Source organism: Talaromyces marneffei, chromosome 1 (genome assembly GCF_009556855.1).
Source record: "Talaromyces marneffei chromosome 1, complete sequence".
NCBI classification, from domain to species: domain Eukaryota; kingdom Fungi; phylum Ascomycota; class Eurotiomycetes; order Eurotiales; family Trichocomaceae; genus Talaromyces; species Talaromyces marneffei.
In genome coordinates, this window is record NC_072348.1 from 462,222 (window position 1) to 482,327 (window position 20,106).

The 20,106-nt window shown below is 48.1% G+C and overlaps 6 protein-coding genes across 6 annotated transcripts; 4 read left to right on the forward strand and 2 right to left on the reverse strand.

The window, feature by feature from the left end:
* Positions 1–602: 602 nt before the first annotated feature.
* On the reverse strand, positions 603–2,220 carry EYB26_000171 (uncharacterized protein; the record flags this gene model as incomplete). The annotated part of the gene is made up of 3 exons (XM_054259488.1): positions 603–1,517; positions 1,597–1,696; positions 1,823–2,220. The coding sequence occupies 3 exons, from the start codon at positions 2,218–2,220 to the stop codon at positions 603–605; spliced, it is 1,413 nt and encodes a 470-aa protein (XP_054115463.1).
* Positions 2,221–3,447: 1,227 nt separating this feature from the next.
* On the forward strand, positions 3,448–4,783 carry EYB26_000172 (uncharacterized protein; the record flags this gene model as incomplete). The annotated part of the gene is made up of 5 exons (XM_054259489.1): positions 3,448–3,600; positions 3,662–3,698; positions 3,751–4,162; positions 4,214–4,281; positions 4,329–4,783. The coding sequence occupies 5 exons, from the start codon at positions 3,448–3,450 to the stop codon at positions 4,781–4,783; spliced, it is 1,125 nt and encodes a 374-aa protein (XP_054115464.1).
* Positions 4,784–5,800: 1,017 nt separating this feature from the next.
* On the reverse strand, positions 5,801–8,537 carry EYB26_000173 (uncharacterized protein; the record flags this gene model as incomplete). The annotated part of the gene is made up of 2 exons (XM_054259490.1): positions 5,801–5,983; positions 6,033–8,537. The coding sequence occupies 2 exons, from the start codon at positions 8,535–8,537 to the stop codon at positions 5,801–5,803; spliced, it is 2,688 nt and encodes an 895-aa protein (XP_054115465.1).
* A 1,939-nt stretch (positions 8,538–10,476) lies between these two features.
* EYB26_000174 (uncharacterized protein) lies at positions 10,477–11,966 on the forward strand (the record flags this gene model as incomplete). The annotated part of the gene is made up of 3 exons (XM_054259491.1): positions 10,477–10,536; positions 10,593–10,695; positions 10,756–11,966. 3 exons carry the CDS (start codon positions 10,477–10,479, stop codon positions 11,964–11,966), a joined length of 1,374 nt encoding a protein of 457 aa, XP_054115466.1.
* A 1,376-nt stretch (positions 11,967–13,342) lies between these two features.
* On the forward strand, positions 13,343–15,813 carry EYB26_000175 (uncharacterized protein; the record flags this gene model as incomplete). The annotated part of the gene is made up of 3 exons (XM_054259492.1): positions 13,343–13,375; positions 13,581–13,686; positions 13,736–15,813. 3 exons carry the CDS (start codon positions 13,343–13,345, stop codon positions 15,811–15,813), a joined length of 2,217 nt encoding a protein of 738 aa, XP_054115467.1.
* A 2,892-nt stretch (positions 15,814–18,705) lies between these two features.
* On the forward strand, positions 18,706–20,046 carry EYB26_000176 (uncharacterized protein; the record flags this gene model as incomplete). Its single annotated transcript, XM_054259493.1, has 1 exon — positions 18,706–20,046. One exon carries the CDS (start codon positions 18,706–18,708, stop codon positions 20,044–20,046), a length of 1,341 nt encoding a protein of 446 aa, XP_054115468.1.
* Positions 20,047–20,106: the final 60 nt, after the last annotated feature.

The following is a 20,106-nucleotide window of genomic DNA, read 5'->3' on the forward strand; positions in this document are numbered from 1 at the left end:
CCATCGCTATACTGAGCGCTCAGAACGTCTTGGCATGCTTGTTTCTCTTATAGGAACAGTCGGGGGGGGGGGTTTCCCCTGCAGCAGCACCGGCAGCTTTAGGTGTTTTTCTTGCAGACGGTATTCGTCAGCACTTTACAGCGAGACATATCGCCCGTCTCAACTCGGTTATCAACGCTGCCAATGCCTTTGGTGATGCTCTTGAACTCGATCATATTTACGCCCATGAGACAAACGAGTTTTCAGCTATAATAAGGAACTGTCTTCGGAAGACTATTTGGATGGTATACGATATATGAGAACAACCATTGGGTCTATCACTAGTATACCATGGAAGACGGTAGGAGAATAGGCTTATAGAGGATCATAGACTTGTTGTTAGTATGTGGTATCTTTGTATGCTCCGAGGTAGCTCAAGGGTAGATTCCTTGGAGAGCCGTGAACGAATGAAAGAATAAGAAGATAGAAGAAGACATTTAGAGGAGAGTTGCTACTGACAGACGATTTCAGACTCGAGACCGGGTGAGTAGGAAAGAGAAAGTCTGATCAGCAGCAGGAACGTAGTCACTTTTCCTATCACATTAGGTATGGCAAGAATATTCCTAGTATGTAAATCGGAAGCTGGGGTGATCATCTCCTAGATTCTCGACCTCCTCCTGTGGAAGATTGAGACGATAGTCTCTCTTCCCTTGGTCACGGATTTTGTTTTCCCACCACAAGCCTATTTCGGTGAGGACCATGACCAATCCCGCCGCGACGATCAAGGCCAGTGAGACTGAATACGCTCTCGTATAGGCTGGAGCTTCTTTGGCGACGTATGTCATGGTCGGCACGATCGCACCTGCATTGCCTAATCCGATTTGGGCGGCACTCGACCAGGAACGCTTATAGTGGCCGGCCATGTTGTTACTTAACCATGTCCACAGAGTGGGAAGGACCATAAAGCAACCCCCGTTGAAGAGAAAAAGCGCGCCGTACTGTGCATGGAGTGAGACCTTGTCCTGATTAAGGAGAACGGCATATCCGCAAACACAGAGCACTACCGAAAAAAGGCACGGTGCAAGCCGATTACGTATGCGATCTGATATCACGGCTGCAATGAATGCCAGGACGCCTGCTACAACGTATATCGGAATGGTATACGCCAGTGCTGCAGCGTTGGTGTAACCGAGACGGGCAATGATACTGGGCACAAAGGCAGTCGCATTCACTGAGGCGGAGACGCCAAAGTAGATGATAATTGCGCTATAGATTTTCCAATCGCTCAGGATGCGGAAGAGCGCTTTCCGGTCGAGGCGATCCATACGAGCCAGGCCGCCATCTTGGACAATCTGCCTTGCCCGAAGAAGTATTTTCTCGTCGGCGGATAACCATTTCGCTTGGCCAGGCCAGTCGGCGATGATAAAGAAGAGGAAGACGGACAACCCAATCGTAATTGTCCCTTCAATGATGTAGATCCAACGCCAGGAGTGATAGCCCCCGTGTCCTTCCAGGTGGGTCATTCCGTAAGCGATGAGCTATCACTAATGGTGAGCTACTGTCGCCAGCGGTCAAATTGGTTGGTTGGGGGTGGGGGTGGGGGTGTTAAAGACTGACGCCGCTGGTTGCGATGGCGATACAATTCGCCATGTACAATCCAACCATGCGCTTCTGCAACTCATAACGCGTATAGTACATGGACGTCAAATACACGGCTCTTGCAGATTGTCAGAGCGAACTATTGACAAAGTCCTCAGGGAGATAATACCTGGGACGAGACCTGACTCAAAAAGGCCAAGGAATATCCGAAGAACAATAAGTCCATTGAAAAGATTTGACAAACCCTTGGCCTAGGGTTATGAAGCCCCAGCATAGGCTTAAGTCACCAAGCCAAAGCGACGGACGAACACGCTTAAGGGTAAGATTGCTTGGAATTTCGAAGAATATGTACGGCGCGATTTGCACGAGCAAAGCCACATTGAAATCGTTGCCAACCATATGCAAGTCCTTCTCAATCCCTTGAAGCCTAGCATAACCCAGATTGACTCTGTCCACAAACGCCCAGAAAAACACCATGCCGACGGGTAGGATGACGTGAGCATCCAGTTTCCTGATCAGTTTCTTCTCAGCAGCCGGATTCACAAGGCCTTCTGCCTCCTCTCTCGTCAGGATTCCCTCATCGGTTTTGATCGGGATGCCGTTAGATGAAGAGTCACTTCTCGTGACGACAGTAGCCTGCATACTGTGGGTGGGATTTGCTCAATTGTCGCTTTGAAGGAATTGCAACCTGCCAGAGATGCGTGAGGGGTCGATTGAAATAGGGGCTATCTCATCGCGAAACGAAAACTTCTCGGAATAGCCACTTCGCTGGGGCGAGGCAAAATACTTAAATGGTGTTATCACTAGACAAGGTAACTAATTATCTGGCAGTTCTAGAGACAAATTTGCCGAGCAAGTCAACCCAACTCACACTAATGTAAAAACTGTCTCGCGTGGGCAATTCAGCCGGCAGCTGGATTGGTTATGTTGCAGGGGCTAGTGTATACAAGGATGCGGCCGTTGTCCAGTTTCCCGTGTCTTGATGCGGAACCAACATCTTCCAGGGTTGAGCGGCCAACAGTACAAGGCGATAAGACTGGCTTACGATCTAAGAAAACGGAGGGGGCCGATTTGGTGAAAATGTTCGGGGTACCTAGTGGGTTTATGCCGCGGTTGGGACGGGCGCTGCTAAGGAGGAGGTAGAGCAACCATTTGAAATGCATCTCTTAGGGGGATACTGTGTTATTGGAGGCGTTTTCTTTCGTATGTAACATGCAAGAAGGCGTTAGCAATACGATTTCCTACATCTTAGCGGGATGCCATCGGGCCGATCAGAACGGCTGCCTCCACATAAGTAGGGGAAAGTGGATGCTTTATGCTTCCCCGGCCAATGAATGAATGGTGCGTGAATATAAGCTAAAGCGGACCCTGGATCATAGATCGGTTAGCTCGATATGGACAATAAACTTGACGAACACCAAGTGGCTCGAGGCATTTAGGCTATTTTATTTTTACGTTCAGTATGTCTCGTATTCTATTACACGTGGAAGAGCAATGTCTTTTGGGGCAAGCTGCTTTATTGGGGAAAAAAAAAGGCAACGATGGGAACACTGTCTCGGGCTACCTGCGTACAACCCTGTCAAAAGTAATAATGTCATTGTTCTCGTATTGTAGGCGGACTAGTCTTGGACAGGGACACGCCTACTGTGTATTTCTTACTATAATGTGCAGCTACACGGATCCTTTTGTAATGGAGGCAATTGAGGAAGATTTCGTGTTTGAGGTGCCTGTGTCTATGCTCCTTAAATACAGTTTTCTTTTTGGGATTCCCTCTCTTCCTACGTGCGATCACTCACATACTCCTACTACACTATCAAGTCACCTCAACTTCAATATTTGCATAATATAATGGAGATCAGATCAACAACAATGGACGATGGCACCCAACCAGACTGGGAATTCTTCACCATTGCAGTGACCATGACCACAGTTGCTGGCGTCTTCGTTATCTTACGACTGGGAGCCCGACTCTACACCACCTACAGTCTTGCCTGGAAAGACTACTTTCTCGCAATAGCTATGGTAGGTTTGCTATTTCCTCAACAACCCATACGCTTCCACGGTACTGACGATTTGCGAACAGGCGTTTGGTATTCATGCCACGGTTTTCGATTGCCTGGGTAGGCATGTTCTGTTCATATCCACCTCGGTCAACGCTAATCGAACTCTCAGCTGTCAAGGAAGGCCTCGGCATTCATAATCGTCTTCTGAGCGCGGAACAATTACAAGCGCCATACAAAATGGGCATCGGCTTCACTAAGATATCCATCTTGACGCTCTATTATCGAGTCTTCGTCAATAAGACTTTCCGGCAGGTCGTGATTGTCCTGATGGTATACGTGTCCTTGTATACTGTCGCAACCACTGTTGCCACTATCCTCCAGTGTATTCCGATCAAACGGGCGTGGGATAGAACCGTCCCTGGCACCTGTGTTCAGCCGACTGCCCAGTGGTATTCGTACGCTGCTTTAAACATGACGGCCGAAGTCATCATGTTCTTCCTGCCGATGCCCATGCTTAAACGACTGCATGTCCCGCGTCAGCAAAAAGTCGACCTGTTCCTCATTTTTGCAGTTGGTCTCTTGTAAGTGACTTGTATCCCTGCATAAGCGCTGAATCTGACGAGCATTGGCAGCGTCATTTTTTGCTCAGTGATGAGACTGGTTACAATTGGAATCGAAAAGAAGCAAGATGACACCAACTGTAAGTATCGCACGTTGCGATTGTCTAAACTCAGCTCATCATCCTAGATGCCTGGAGAGGGGGAAATCACTGGACAACAGTGGAGCTCAACACTGGATTCATCTGCGCCAGCATCCCCGCTCTCAAAGCGCCGCTCAGCGCATTGCTACGCAAGCTGGGCCTTCGATCAGGAGGCGCGAGTGGTTACAATCCAAGCACAGCAGACCAACGTTACGAGTTCGGTAGCAAAAAGGCCAAGAAATCAATTTTTAGTCATGCCTTGGCTTCGAGGCGCAACAACAGCCAACACCACGATGATGACAGCGAGCAACACATTGTTGCAGCCAGTGGTTGGCCGCTATCGGATATAACAAAGACGACCACAAATTGCCTGTTTGTACTCGCTGCCAACGGCGTCGCATTCCCAGTGGATGTTTCTACCATCCCGCACCGCTGGCTCGGCGAAGGATACACTCACCAACACCAGTGGCTGGAACACATCCAAGAACTTCCAGACTTGTAGAGACACCGAACGCTCCATCTAGTTGGGAGAAGCACAATTCACCCCCGGAGATAATGACTCCTCTGTCTTTGAGATACCTTGGTCCTACCAGTTTCGCAGCAGAGTTTGGAACTGACGGTGTCTCGCCTGATGGCCTTAGCATCGACTCCTCATCTGCTGGAATCGAGAGCTCAAATCGACTGCAACTTGCTCGAAGAATGTATTCTGCAAGTGAGGTCATCTTACAGGTCTGTAAGATGTTGACACCTACGAACGATCTGTTTCTTTGGCTAGTATATGAAGATATGGCATTGTCAGATATTATCCATGGCGCTTCAAGTCAGTATTCTCTTCCAATCACTACAAAAGTAATATCTCTGATATCACTGAATTGAGTAGGCGAGACTCTGTGGGGTCAACTTGGTGATCTTTCAACTAACTAGGATATTTGCTCTCGGCATTCATAGAGAAACACAAGGGTCATCCACCAGCATACCACCGTTTCTGGCCCAGATGCGTAAACGACTATTTTCCGCATCGTACCGGATAGATAAAAACATAGCAACTTTCCTGAGTCGTCCCCCGCGACTATCTTCCAAACACTCGGATTGCGGGCTACCGCTGTGTATTGACGACAATATGTTCAATGCTTCACATTGGCAGGCATACCTAATACAAGTACAACAAAAACGCGAACTGGTAGATAGATAGTCCATAAGAACACTTAAAGAATGAGATGCAAGTACATGGAGTGATAAGAGAAAACGCGCCCAATGAAATCAAGAAATAGTATGAACATGTTTTCCCGTAAGTAATATCTATATACGAATATTCAGGACTGATGAGGAAAAAAAAAAAAGAAAATGAGATCTCAAGTAGATCGATGCAATGAGTATGTAGTTAGACTATAACCACACAGGGAGAGAGCATAACGGGGATGGTGGCTGTAGTCCCGGGAATCAAACAAAATCAATGTAGGAATCATGTACAATGAATTATGGGGGAAAAGAGGGAAAGAGAGTATTATCAATGGATGGCTTATATGTTCAACTTTACACTCGCTTGCGTAACAATGTCGGCAACACGGTTGATCCATAATTGGGTCGCGTTCCAGTCTCCGGCGTCAATAGCATCACGAATGGCTGGGAAAACGGCCTCGTCGTAGCCGGACCAGGTCTGGGGAGCGAATAGGACGTGTTTGAATTGGGTTCGATTGGGGACCTTTTATACGTTAGTATGATGTTCATAACCAGGATGGGAGAAGACTTACACCGCCACCTTGGGACAAGTCTAGCAGATTTGTCTCGAATCCAGCTAGACGGTTGTTGTGTTCGATACGTCGAGCTCCCATAACATTGCTCTCAAAACCACCCGCTCCATACACGGCGCTATACCAGACTTGCTCCCAGGCTTGGAAATTAGCGGCGTTTGTCTTGAATACTTCTGCGGCATCATATAAAGGCTTTAGGTCAACGGTCCCAGATCTTGCCTGTGGAGTATCCGATGATTTCAGCGGAGCACCTTTTGAAGTCGCGTACTCTTGCAGATTGTTAATGTAACCGCTGAAATCAGCTGCGTATGCTTCCAAATCAAAAGGAAGGATAGGACTGTCTGCAAGCTCTAAAAGCAGCAAACCCCAAAGTTCACCCAACATTCGATGATACCGAAAATCGGGGTCCCCGAATTTGGACATCCACTCGTAGTTCTCGTAACAACTGTGGTAAGGGAAAGGCGCACCGCCAAACCCAAAGTCAAGACTGGAGGTGCCAGCCATATCTTGAAAGGCAACATAATCACTCCCAGCGCCTAATCCTTCCAACCGCTTTCCTTGTTCGTCCCAAATCTCTTTAAGTGTTTTATTAGCTGCCTCATCGCCTACTCGACCCATGGCCGTATTGAGGAGTCGATGGAACATTGGTGATCCGGCAGCCTCAAAAGAGTTGCCACTAACGCCGACGTCAACATTAAGGTATGCAAATCCGTTAATTCGGAGTCTGTCCATTTCGTTCTCGACATGTTCAGTCGAACCAATCAGGTTATATTCTTCACCATCCCAGCTCGCAAACTCGATGGTACGGAGAGGGCGCCATCCGACGCTCCTCATCTCCCCGAAAACGCGGACAATCTCTAGAAACGTCGCGGTGCCACTGCCGGGATCGACTGCACCAAAACACCAAGAGTCCCGATGATTACCAACAATAATCTTCTTTTCCGGTTGCTCCAACCCTGTAATTCGGCCCAAAACATTGTAGATCGGTTGCCTTTCGACCTCATCCTGCAAATTCATCAAATTCACCTTTGGTGAAGACAAATCACCAGTCCACCACTCAGAGATGTCAGGCACGCCGCCCACCCAGTCAGCCGATACTTTCGATCCATGGCCCTTCAGAACTTGTAACAAGCGTTGCGCATCGCGCCAGGAGAGCGGAATACTAGGTATTTGTACCAAGCCTAGGCTCTCTTCTGGCGATAACCTTTTCTTTTCATTCGGCGTCGAAGCGAATCCCGGCGACAGGACATCTCCAACAACCCATGACATCAAACTCACGCCTCCGCGCTGTACACCAAGACTTGGCATATAGCGACCGTCAGGGTAAGCTGGTCCTTTGATAAAACCATCCTCTGCTGGGTCAGAATATATGATACATCCCGCTGCACCTGCAAGCTCCGCCGCCTTGATTTTAAGTGCACGATCACCTTGAGTACCGTAGTATCGAACTAAAACAATGGCGCCTTCGACGGAGATACCGCTGTCTGCAAGTCGTTTAAAGTCGTCCTGAGATCCGTAATTGGCATAAACCAAGGGACCGGTAACATTTCCCGATTTGGAATGACCGTGAAAGACAAGCGTCTGTTGCCGCTTGGCATCGTTATATATCTGTGGCTCGTCGATTGCAGCTTCCCAGGCTAGTTCCGGCGGATCTACAATGGCAACACGACGACCATCAGTCCGTGGATAGTTCAGGTATACCTGAAACTCCTCCATCCCAACATCTTCCAATCCTGCATTTATGAACTCCTGCTCGATCCATTCGGCAAGCACATAACTACCCTCCGTTCCCGCTATATGTGCGAACTGGGTCGATTTCTGAAGATTGTTGGCAATGTTGGTTTCGTTAATGTGACTCTGCACAAAACTCTCAACGGATGCTGCCGTGTAAGACTGTCCCATGCTAAACCGGCTCCCAACGGCAAAGACATCGGAGACGAACACGAGGTAGATGAGAAAGACAAGAATGAATAGACCGAAGAGACGGAGAAAGAGCATACAGGCAAATCCGTCTTCATTGATCTGTATTTGCCAAAACCTCCATTGAATCTGAAAGCGGGGAAATATATTTCGAAACGGAAGTTGTATGGACGACAACGTTTTTGTTAAACTGGAAAAGGGGTTGGAGAAGCGTTTGGAAAACCGGTGACTGAATAGAGATCGACGAGTTCTGGATGACGAGCCGGAATCATCTACATCCATTTGGTGTATCTCCCGTCGTAATTCCTCCTCTGACTGACGGGCAGAACCTGAAGCTGAAGAGGCGAGGTAGTCGATACTGGAGCGAGCCGACTCCACGGTCGGCGGTTGGTAACCTCCATTACGGGCTGACTGCGACCGGTTGGGCAAGTCATCATTTGATTCTTCATGTTGAAGAAGACCCTGCCTTTCTAGATCATCGCTAGAGTGCTCCGGGCCTAGATGCGAGGATCCGGACTGTGATGCGGTAGCTTCTTCGTACGTTGGTATGGGTAGCTCCTCATACCGAACCTTCTCGTCCACCATCACTCTTTATGTGCTGGCGAAGAGCCAGTAGCTCTATGCGGGGGGTATCGACGGAAATTATGTGTATCGAAGCATTCGAGATATCATGATCTAGTAAACGAAGGTACGGACGAGACACATCGAGGCTGCCGACCAGCGAGCGACCTAGCGAGTGACCGGCGCGGGGCGATGAACGAACAAATGAATGTACACTTAACAAATCCGAATGGAGATATCGACAGCGTGATGATGAGGCATCTGTCGAAGCGAGATGATAATGCAAGTCAGTCAGTCTGTCCCTGAGGTTGATGGATGAGACGGAGATACGGCAAGTACGTGGATACGGCCTTCCCGATTGGTCTTGGCTGAGCCAAGGCCGTTTGGGGGTGTGGCGCAGGCCATAATGCACTTGGAAGCCCAGCTTGTGGCTTGGCCGCCTATCATTGGACGATACTATAGAGTATGTCAATGTAAATAATTTTTCTGTCATCGAGAAGAAGATGATGGCGAGGAAGAAAAGACGACGTTGTGTTGTTGACAGTATTGCTGTTACCTTTCGAACGTCATGCCGGCCATTTAAGGTTACGTTACTCTTCCAGGGAGGAACAAGGATTGGTTGCTAGATCTAAATCAACAGGGTCATCGAGATGGACTGATAAGATAAGATGGTGAGCGGGCCTGGCTTGACTTGAACCCTTTGTTGACGGTCATCGATGATAATGATATTATGTACGATATTAACTTAACTAACTAGTTATGCGCTGCGCCGTTGACATGACAATGAGAACGGGGCGATCGGATTGCGGCACTGTGATTGGCTGACCCCAGCCCAAAGCGCACCTCCCGAGAATGATGGATTCTACGACGCAGACACGATACTGCCGACTTCAGGATGAAAACTACGATGCACACGAGAGAATGCTTCCGCCTTCGCTTCGGACAAAAGGGGGTTTGCAGAGCTTCACCGACATTTGTTGCCGCAACTGGTTTGATGGGCCCTACATTCTCCGATGTGCAAGGCGTCTCCAGAGAAGACATATTTCGATACTTCTCGTCAGTCACGTCGCTGGCTTCAGGAACGAGGGTGCTCAGAAATAAGCTCATGACTAGACCAGGCACAGCACAGAGTGCCTCAGGCCACGCTTACCTTTGTGCGGGACGGGGCGTGGATGCCTGAAAATTTGACCCCTCGACAGCGCCAAGAATCAGATGCGCCATTCCTGTCTGAGCCTAGTGTGTGGCCCTCCACCATAGCTCCAGTGGGTTGGCCAGGCCATTGTGGTCGGTGATTGGCCGATGGTTGTGCATCTCCAGAAAGATTTGCCAGCAACGGACTCCGGAAAATATGATTGTATGTACGTAGTACGTATCAGCATACGATCAAAGAACTAAACTATTAGACGTAACTAGCTCGATGGTCCATATCAGGCCAGGTCGCTCTCCATTGAAGGCTAATCCCATTGAATTGTGTCGCCTGAGAGCAATCGGGCCTGCCAGAAAAGGGATAGACTGAGGGGCGGTCAAGGGTTATATAATCCCTCTGCTTTCTCTTCCACCTGGACTTACCTTTGTTTAAACACCTGTCGATTGTCAAATTGCCAGGTATTGCACGAAGAATATCCACAGGTAAGTCAATTACTTTGAAGTTCGCCCTTGGCAGGGATTTGATGGCGGTACCGTGGGTGGCTCCTACCCTCTTGGGACATTAGGGAACTCACCGTCTCTGGCTAATCGATCCACCGTCGCAAAGTCCCCCCTCCACATCTTTCAGTCTCATCTTAACATTTCTCACTTTCGCCCCTTTTCACTCCTGCTATATCTTCTGCCTATCTCTCCTTCTCCAGGACAATTACTCATTCCTTCTAGTTAACCCTCGAATAACCACCCTCCACGTTTCTCTGCAGATTGGTCGTGTGCCTGCTATCACAATAACAAAATTCATATACATTACACAGAAAAGATGGCTGCTCATCCTCAAAACGTTGGCATCAAGGCCATTGAAATCTACTTTCCCAGCCAGGTACGTTCTTTACTCCCCAGTTTTCTCTGTTCGACGTACTCATTCAACTTCAACAGTGCGTTGACCAGGCTGAGTTGGAGAAATTCGATGGCGTTTCCACAGGAAAATACACCATTGGTCTTGGCCAGACCAAAATGAGCTTCTGTGACGATCTTGAAGGTGGGTGGTCTCAGTCCACCAGTTTCGACCGACTTTCGAGGCTAATGCGTTGTAATCTAGATATCTACTCCCTCTCCCTTACCACCCTCTCCTCCCTCATGCGCAAATACAACATCGACCCCAAGTCTATTGGCCGATTAGAAGTCGGAACCGAGACTCTCTTGGACAAGTCCAAGTCTGTCAAGTCCGTTCTTATGCAACTCTTCGAAGAATCCGGCAACACCAACATCGAGGGTATCGACACAGTCAATGCTTGCTACGGAGGCACCAACGCCATCTTCAACAGCATCAACTGGGTTGAGTCTTCTGCTTGGGATGGCCGTGATGCCATCGTCGTCTGCGGTGATATTGCTTTGTACGCCAAGGGAGCTGCCCGTCCTACCGGTGGAGCTGGATGTGTCGCTATGGTTATCGGTCCCGATGCTCCTATTGTGTTCGAGCCGGGTCTCCGTGCCAGCTACCTCAGCCACGTCTACGATTTCTACAAGCCCGACTTGACCAGCGAATATCCCTACGTCGATGGCCACTTCTCCAACAAGTGCTACACCCAGGCTGTCGATGAGTGCTACAAGGCTTATAATGCTCGCGAGAAGACCTTGCAAGAGAAGTTCGGCGTCAACGGCGTCATTTCCGAGGAGCAGACACCTTTGGACCGCTTTGATCATGTTTTGTTCCATGCCCCCAACTGCAAGCTCGTGTCCAAGTCGTATGCGCGCATGCTTTACAACGATTACCTCATCAACCCCTCTCACCCCACCTTTGCTGAGGTCCCCGCCGAGATTGCCGAAGTTGACTATGAAAAGTCGTTGAGCGACAAGGCTGTGGAAAAGACTTTCATGGGTTTGGCCAAGAAGCGCTTCAATGAGCGCGTCCAGCCCTCCATTGAGGTTGCCACTCAGTGCGGTAACATGTACACTGCCAGCGTCTACGGAGGACTGGTCAGTCTTATCGCAAATGTCACTTTTGACACCTCCAAGCCCAAGCGAGTTGCCATTTTCAGCTACGGCAGTGGTCTTGCCAGCTCCATGTTCAGCTTCAAAGTCGTCGGCGACACTTCTGTTATGGCCAAGAACCTTGACCTCCGCAACCGTCTTGAATCTCGTCGCGTTGTTCCTCCCTCTGAGTACGATGCTCTCTGCCTCCTTCGTGAGCATGCTCACTTGAAGAAGAACTTCAAGCCCGCTGGTAACGCCGACAACCTCTTCCCCGGTACTTACTATCTGACCGACGTCGATGATATGTTCCGTCGCAAGTATGCCATCAAGGCATAAATTATGACCACTGTGTGGGTCCACGACTTAATGAAATGAAGTTTAGATCAAGAGTAAGAGTCAAAATTTCGTACCTTTGGTGCAACAGTGTTTGTTTTTGGGGCAAGTGTTATGGGTTGGAATGGTTTTCTTTGTTCTAGTATATATGCATATCACCGGTTGAATAGAATATATTAATACACTACCATGAAACTTGGGATTTTCTAAAACTCCAGATTGCACGATCATATCACCCCCTTTCCAAATCGCCGAAAGTCCGACTTCAAATTCGTATGTTGTCACTCGTTTTAGAATCATGACTCACGTGTCGTAGTCGCGTTTGTTCAAGCATCACCCTAAAAGATGAAACACTGAAACAAAACACATCTCACCAATAGAATTGTATTGCCGCAGTGTTCACAGAGAGGATTGTGCGTCAGCTTGATTAAGGCTTCTTTAGCGTGACCCCTCGGTATGGTTTCCGAGTGCCCAGGTAGCTTTCCTGTATGCTGATTGATTCTCTTCTTTCTTTCCTTTCTTTCGTTCTTTCTTTTGGCGGGCGCCTGCGGTCAATAGCTCTGCGGAGCCAATTGTTGTTGAGTATTTGCTGTGTTTTCTCATCATAACACTAGTATTGAAAGAGTTTCCGCTCTCTCATAGGTCCGCGACATTCAACGAGCCAACCACTGACGACTCATAGCGCCGTGATGGACACCGGCGCGTGCTGTGACTATGGTCTGTCTGGTCCCGGATTCCTGGCGGCTGGTATCAAAATAGAAACAAGGGAATTCTGAAACTGTCGAGATGTGTACTCTGATTGGCGAAAACGTGGAAATCATATGGACGAACAGGGTAAGAGGGCGCTTACACACAGTATCGGTACTGCGAGTATAGCAGCAATTCCGAAACCCTCACTATGCTGGCGCTTCCCCAAACAAACTCAAACTTGATGATCTGATGCTATGTCTGTACGCTGCACAACCGACGCTCTCTTCTACAGTATAATCTACGTTTCCTTTTGCCGCTGGAATTGAGCGTTTGATTTTGCAACAGAAAACAGACAAAAATAGATACATCTGCTTATCCACTCTAGCGCCTTGCCCATTGCCCCAAAACCTCAAGCCCTACGCACCCAGATGTTATTAATAGTATCTTTTCCAGAAGAAGCATGTCAATCATGTTACTGATTATAGAAACAGATCGGAAGAATAACAAGGCTAAACCAGATCTGAGCACTTGAAACATGAAAACTTCCAGATTTAGCATCTTCGACGCGCATAGAACGTCTATCGTGATGTTTCGCGCGTCGTTCTTCAATATGATGTACCTGTTCGTGAATGGGTCATGGTCCCTTTCTCCATGGATGGTCAAACATGATACTCATGCCAGATTTCATGATGGAGCCTCCTGAGATCCTCAATCCATCAAGGGTTCGTGTTTCAGAATTCTCTGTCTGGAAATTTGTGGATTGGATTGTTGTTGATATTCATCTCATCGTTTGACATTTAAACATGAGAACAATTCCACAGGTTGAATGGCTTCTTCTTTTATTCCCATGCAATGTCATTGACTGCATCGACAGCTATATTCATTCTTTGATCATTGTCTATTGCCATTGTCGTCTATCTCTGGAAGATCCTATGCATCATCATTATCATCTTCATCATCTTCATACATACTGTCGTTGATACCATCTCTGCCAATCGATATCTGAAGCCGGCCTTCTCATCCTATAGCACAGGTGCGTACTCCTCCAGCATGATACATGACCACGACTAACATGCCACTAGGTAAAATGTCTCTAGAAGACTCCTACTTTCTACCAACAACACCACCCGGCGTGGCCAGAATGCATCTCATAGGGCTGGGTCCAAGTGCAGGTCCAGGCAGTGCCCACAGCCGCAACACATCTGGCTCCTCAGTACACTCCCACGACTCTTCACCAGAGTCCATCATGACTAGGATCACCACACCCCGCACATCAATTTCACCAAACTACCAACACGGACCTCAACTACTCCCCAAAATCAGGACTCAAGATGTTATTCTCGAGCCGGCTTCTTCTTCTGTTGGTCCTCGTCGTCATCGACGGGTGCTGTCCAACACTCGTAACCCTCCGGGTTACATGCCCTACCCAACTGCAAGACCTTCGGCATTGTCAAGAAATGTGATTGAGGCTTCTGCGGCTTCGGATTGTGGTGGATTGATTTCCCCAGTCTCGCCTGCATCAACCCAGCATCCCGGTGTGATTGCCTCTGGACTATCGTCTCCAATTGCATTGACTACTTCTGCTGCACCTGCCGCCAATAAACGCAAGAGTATGCCTTCCGCCGGCCATTCTCGGTCTGGATCTACTTCTAGTATTGATGAGGTTACTCTATCTCGATATGGATACCCGACTTATAGACAACTTCCTAAATACGTGTCTCAACCAGAGGTATCCCCCATCAGTCCCGTGGACCCTTCTACCCTTGTTTTCCCATCATACAGTCGTCAAGTCCCGTCAGTGCAAGTCCCGTCAGTGCAAGTCCCTTGCCCAGTCCAGCTTCCCACACAGCAGGCCTACAACGCCATGCCATCTCCTCAACACTATGACTATCTCAGAGTCCACAGCGCACAGCCTTCTCCCGTCAGCTTCCTTGCACCTCCTCTACCATCACCTGCCTCCTCGACTACATTACTCGCCTATCTTACCAACACCACACCAGCCGTCAACCTAGTGCGCACAGTCAACTACGGTCCCACGCGCGGTCTGAACGATTACTTCTGGTGGGATATTCGCCAACTGCGCAGCTGGTCATCTTTCTCATTGAACACATTTAATGAAATCAACGGACTCACCCAGCTACTTAAAACTCCTATTCCGAGCCATCTTACTCCTCAACCCATGATTTCGTCATCACGCCTGACTCCCGAAAGCGAGAATGCGCTTATCAGCCTTGTAGGTGATATCTATGCGCCACGCATCAATGCTGCGTTACGAGTGTCCCAGGGCTCGGATCATATGAGGTTATACGTCTCGCCAGACGCCAACTCGCCGGGTAGTCGGGGCGCAAATGGACCCCATTTCCTGGCAAATTATGCATCTGATACAGACGTAACGTCTTCTGGTGTTCGACGCGGGCGTGTTGTGGGTATCGTTAAGAGCTTCGACCGCTGGAACACGGGAATGCGAAACGAGCCCCCTCATCGTCGTGTCGAGTACCTCCGTGGCCTTGCACATTTACAGCGATGCATGCGCGAGCATTCATGTCGTTATGGCTTCATCATCACCGAGATAGAGCTCGTATGCGTTCGCGCAGGTTGCGACGATGGCGACGACGTGCCTTATTTCGGATACCTGGAGCTCTCCTCCCCCATAGCCACCAAAGAATCCTCCTCAAACATTGACCAACATTCACGAAGACGATCAAGTACACCACCACATTCGTCCGCCGCTTCATCATACGACGACAACCGATCAACCCACAGCCGGAGCAGTAGCTTATCCTCCTTCTCCTCACATCAGCACGAAGACAGCCAAGACGGAAACGGTCTCGGCGGAGTTCCCCTAACAGCCACACTTGCCCTATACTTTCTATTGATGCTCTCCAAATCAATGCCCCTCCCCTCCCAACCCTCGGGACATTTGAATGTCGGTGGTCCAGGAGCCTTAAGCCGTCAACGAATCCTTCCAGAACCAAAAGACAAATGGATCCCCGAACCACAATTGGGCGAAAAGAGGGAGGCGAAGAGAGTCAGAGGCTGGATTATGCCGCAGGATGCGTGGCATCGGAGGGAAGGGTCAAGGCCTAAAAATAATACTAATGGTAATGGTGGTGAGAGTGGGAAAGGGAAAAGGGGGAGAAAAGGGGTTGCGGCGCAGTAATGGATGATATAATGTTTGTTTTTTTATGTTTATATAATTATCTTGGTCTATTCTTGTTTGGTGTTGTGGGAATTTTGTCGAGGTTTTGTGTTTGTATGTCTTGTCTTGATGGTGTGGGTTTTTATTCGAGGTTTGGCTCCAGGTGTAATAACAATAATACCATGTGATTTTTACAAAAGTCTGCGTCTGTGTTCATTTAAGTATATAATGTTTTGCTTAGGTATCTCCAAGATATGCCTTACTGGTCCCTGATACATTGAAACTTGAGCATCGTAGTATGCTTGTAATGTTTATATCATATCTATGGATATATTGGTCAGCTTCGGATCTCATGAAGCATTTTGACAGCTTGCTAAAGCAAGCCACTCAAGCCACCAAGCCACCAGATCGGGAGGTATATTCGCCAAGGATTAAATGATGTTTTTGTTCAAATGTGTCTGTTTTCAAAGATGAGAGACTAATAATAGCGAAGATGCCGTTGTTTTGAAGATGTAACCAAAAGATGCTAATATTGGTGAGGTAGTATGCACTAAATCATCCCATCCCTCCGATATCACGAAACATAAGAAAACATAGACATCTGATTCGTCGCAATCGAGTTAAATGAGATTCCTTAATTCTATTTCTCTAACATCTAGTAAGACGCTAAATCGGTAAAAGTAACGAGACGTCGAAACTAAAACGCTGGGCCGTGATACTTGATCTTTTGATGTATTCTGCTACTGAGTTGATTCGGCCAATGATATTGCTTGTTCTTGGTTTGGCTTGTGAGCCCTAATACCGAAGCCGGGTATCCTTAACCGGCTCATTTTACTCATTTTTAGCTATATGGCGTGGAGTAAAAGTATCAAGTGCTTCTGTTCGTGTTGATCCTTGAGTCTTTGTGTACTTGGTCAGTTTATGTGTGTGTATTCTATGCTGACTACGCACTGCTCTTCGTAGTAAGTGTTGCGGCTGATCGGACTGTTGGAAGGATAGTGTTGATACCACACAGGCCGATCCCGTCAGCATAGCTGACGGTTTTACGCACTGGAAATGTGGCATGTGATTGGCAATTTTTCTCCGCGCAAATTCAAATAGGAATGAATTAATGGATCGGTCAAATTCCCGAATACATTGTCCCCCGCCTGAGCCTAGCTAGCATCGTGGCTTTCAGCGACACAAGCCTATTGGCAGACCAGAATTCGGTTGAATTGAATTCAGTAAAAATCCTCCAAAATGCTTCGTATAGCGAGTTTCCCAGGAAAGAAAGGAAAAGAAAAGAAAAATGAGTGCCAATCTTCTGATAGCTCTAGACTCCCTGATCGCTCGTTCCACGGCTCGGCTGATCTCTTCTGCTATGGAGTAGGAATCGCCATCGAAAGAATAGTTCTCGATCAAGCCACACTAGTGTAATCCATGGCACATCTCAAAAAATATTCGACGCATATGAGGCGAATCTCTCCTTCCCATGCCCCGTCTCATAGTGCATCGTGCTAGTTAACCAACACTAGATGTTGATGCAAATCATCGATTTTGTAGGAGGGGGAAGCTGATACATATACCACCCTGATGGCATTAGTTTGTACTAAGTAGTCAGTTGATTAAATCCTGATATCTATCCTGGCAACCCTGTCTTCTATGCAGGATTGAGGGCAAAGTTCAACCCCGCAAGACTCCTACGGTCACATATTCTATGGCGGTCTCAAGAACCCCGGAAAACCGATATAGGGAAGTTTTGTGGAAACCTAAATCACGTTCAAGTGGCCCACAAGTCAACCTTGGAAGCTATTCAAAGAGGCGCTTTTGTGGCTTGATCCGCTGTTAGGGCTAATACTACGTACGGCCATCTAAGATTAATTACACCCCCATCATTACCATGGTGCCGGATCGGCATGGTAAGTATCATCAGTTTACACCCAAGAGATGCGGTATATGAGGATATTAATATAAGGGCCAAATTTAGAAATACGAATATCATACCAGTACGATTAATCTCCGGAATACTTGCCTGTGTAATTCGGCCAATGCTCGTATAGAATACAAAAGATGGGCCATTCCAGGGGTTCATATCCAAACCTACCAGGATTAGCATTTAGTATACTGTCCATCTGCAACGTCGTCTATCTCTCTTTGCCTAACCAGATACTAGCTTCAGCCAAGCTTTTGGTCCACATGTTACATACTCCGTTAGTTCGATCCCAATATGACAGCCCAGTGCTACCCTGAGCAGGGGCCGTTTTGCACTACGTCCCATGAGATTTGTTTTACTTTTTCAACCTGCAGTAAAGTGAATAACTAAAAAAGACCCTGCGGAGGGGGGTCCGATAACTCCTCTCAGCGTGACGACCAAGTATGGTACTGCCAATGGGATACGAGCATCTAGAATTGTTTAGCATGCTTCAGACCCGTGACTTGATATCTTTGCTCTTTGACTCATGTCGGTGTCCACTCTCTGCATCGGTACGTATCCATATACTAGCCCTGCCATTTCGGACTGAATGATTTCGGTTACAATGTCATGCCGGCCAGGAAGAAGGGGACGCTGGGGCAAGAGAAAGACGATGCATTAGCTGCCATTTGCTACTGTCGATCTTGTCACCCCATGCCGTACCAAATCAAGTACCCATTGGCGTACCGGAAAGTAGATAGATATTGAAGATAAATAAGAGCGGATGTCCCTTTTCGTAAATTTTCATATAAGTAGACATCTCACTGTCAAACCCTGTCAGTGTGTTTGAGATACACTGTTGTTGATTGTGCAAATTTCATTCCTTCGGTTTGCACTCTTCATTCCTTTTCAAAATCCAAGGTGTTCGATACATCCTTCTTATTTCTTTTCTGTACTTGAATGTGAAAAGCAAGTCGTTGTTTCTAGAATACTTCTTCCAATCATCTTTGAACTCAACCACAATGCTCGGTTTAAGCAAGTATGCCGTGATTCTGGCTACTGCTTTGAGCATCATCACACCAACGATTGCTCGCCCAACAGAACTTCACCCCGGAGATGCGTCTGATCTGATCATAAACGCCAAGGACACAGTCAACGGAACAATCTCTGCATCGGCAAGCAAGTTCCAAAGCGTTGCCACAGACGGCACCGCATTGACACTGACCATCACCAACAACATCGCTGGCACGGTGAACTGCTATGTCAACGGTCAAAACCCGAACCAGAACAATGCTCCGGTTATATTGACTCCAGACTTCTCATGGTACTACCCTTCAGCACCAAGCACTGCTAACGGTGTCCCTGCGCCCATATCTGAGACTATTGCCATTCCACTCGGTGCCCAGGGCTCAAGCACCACGATCAAAATCCCCAGCTATGTTATCTCGGCACGTGTTTGGTTCGCCGTTGGCGAGCTTCAGTTTTTCACCGTTGGTAACGCGGATGGCACTTTCTCGATTGTCCAGCCATCGCAGACCAACCCCGCTGATCCTAGCGCTGGCATCAACTGGGGCTTCATTGAATTCACTTACACAGCTGGTGGTGGTATCTATGCTAACATCAGCTACGTCGACTTTGTCGGCCTGCCGCTCGGCATGTCGCTCACAGATACCTCTGGTGCCGTTCAAACCGCTCTTGGTCTCACCTCAGACGCCGTAACTAGCGTCTGCAAAGATTTGACCTCTCAAGCTCAAAGAGACGGCCTGCCCTGGGATGCTCTGTGTCAAACCATCAATGGCGCTGTCATACGTGTCCTCTCACCAAACGATTACATGGCTGCCAACCCCAGCAGCGGTTTCGAGACCTACTTTGACGACTACGTCAACGAGGTTTGGTCCAACTACACCAGCACCACACTTACCATCAACACCCAAAACAACGCCGGTAACGTGTCTTGCACCGTTAGCGGCGACACCCTCGAATGCGACGGCGACGGCATCAACTACAGCAAGCCCTCCACCGCCGACATCTTCGGCTGCAACTCCGGCCCCTTTGTGACCAACCCCTCCGACACTCCTGTTCATCAAGCCACTATCCCTCGTCTTTGTGCAGCATTCAACCGTGGTACTTTGTTGGTTGCTGGTGGCGATGTTCAGCCTAGCCTTGGAGCGGATTCGTACTACACCACTGCTCCCTCAAATTACTACTCGGCGATTGTGCACAAGTACGAGATCGATGGAAAGGGTTATGCTTTCGCTTATGATGATGTTAATCCCTCCGGTAATGATGAGAATGCCTCCGGTACTGTTTCATCGGCCAACCCGTCTATCTTGAGTGTTACTGTTGGTGGTGCTAGTACTTAGGTCGAAGATACCGTGTTTCTCAACCCATTCAATAATCAGGGCATTATTGAATTGGTTTAT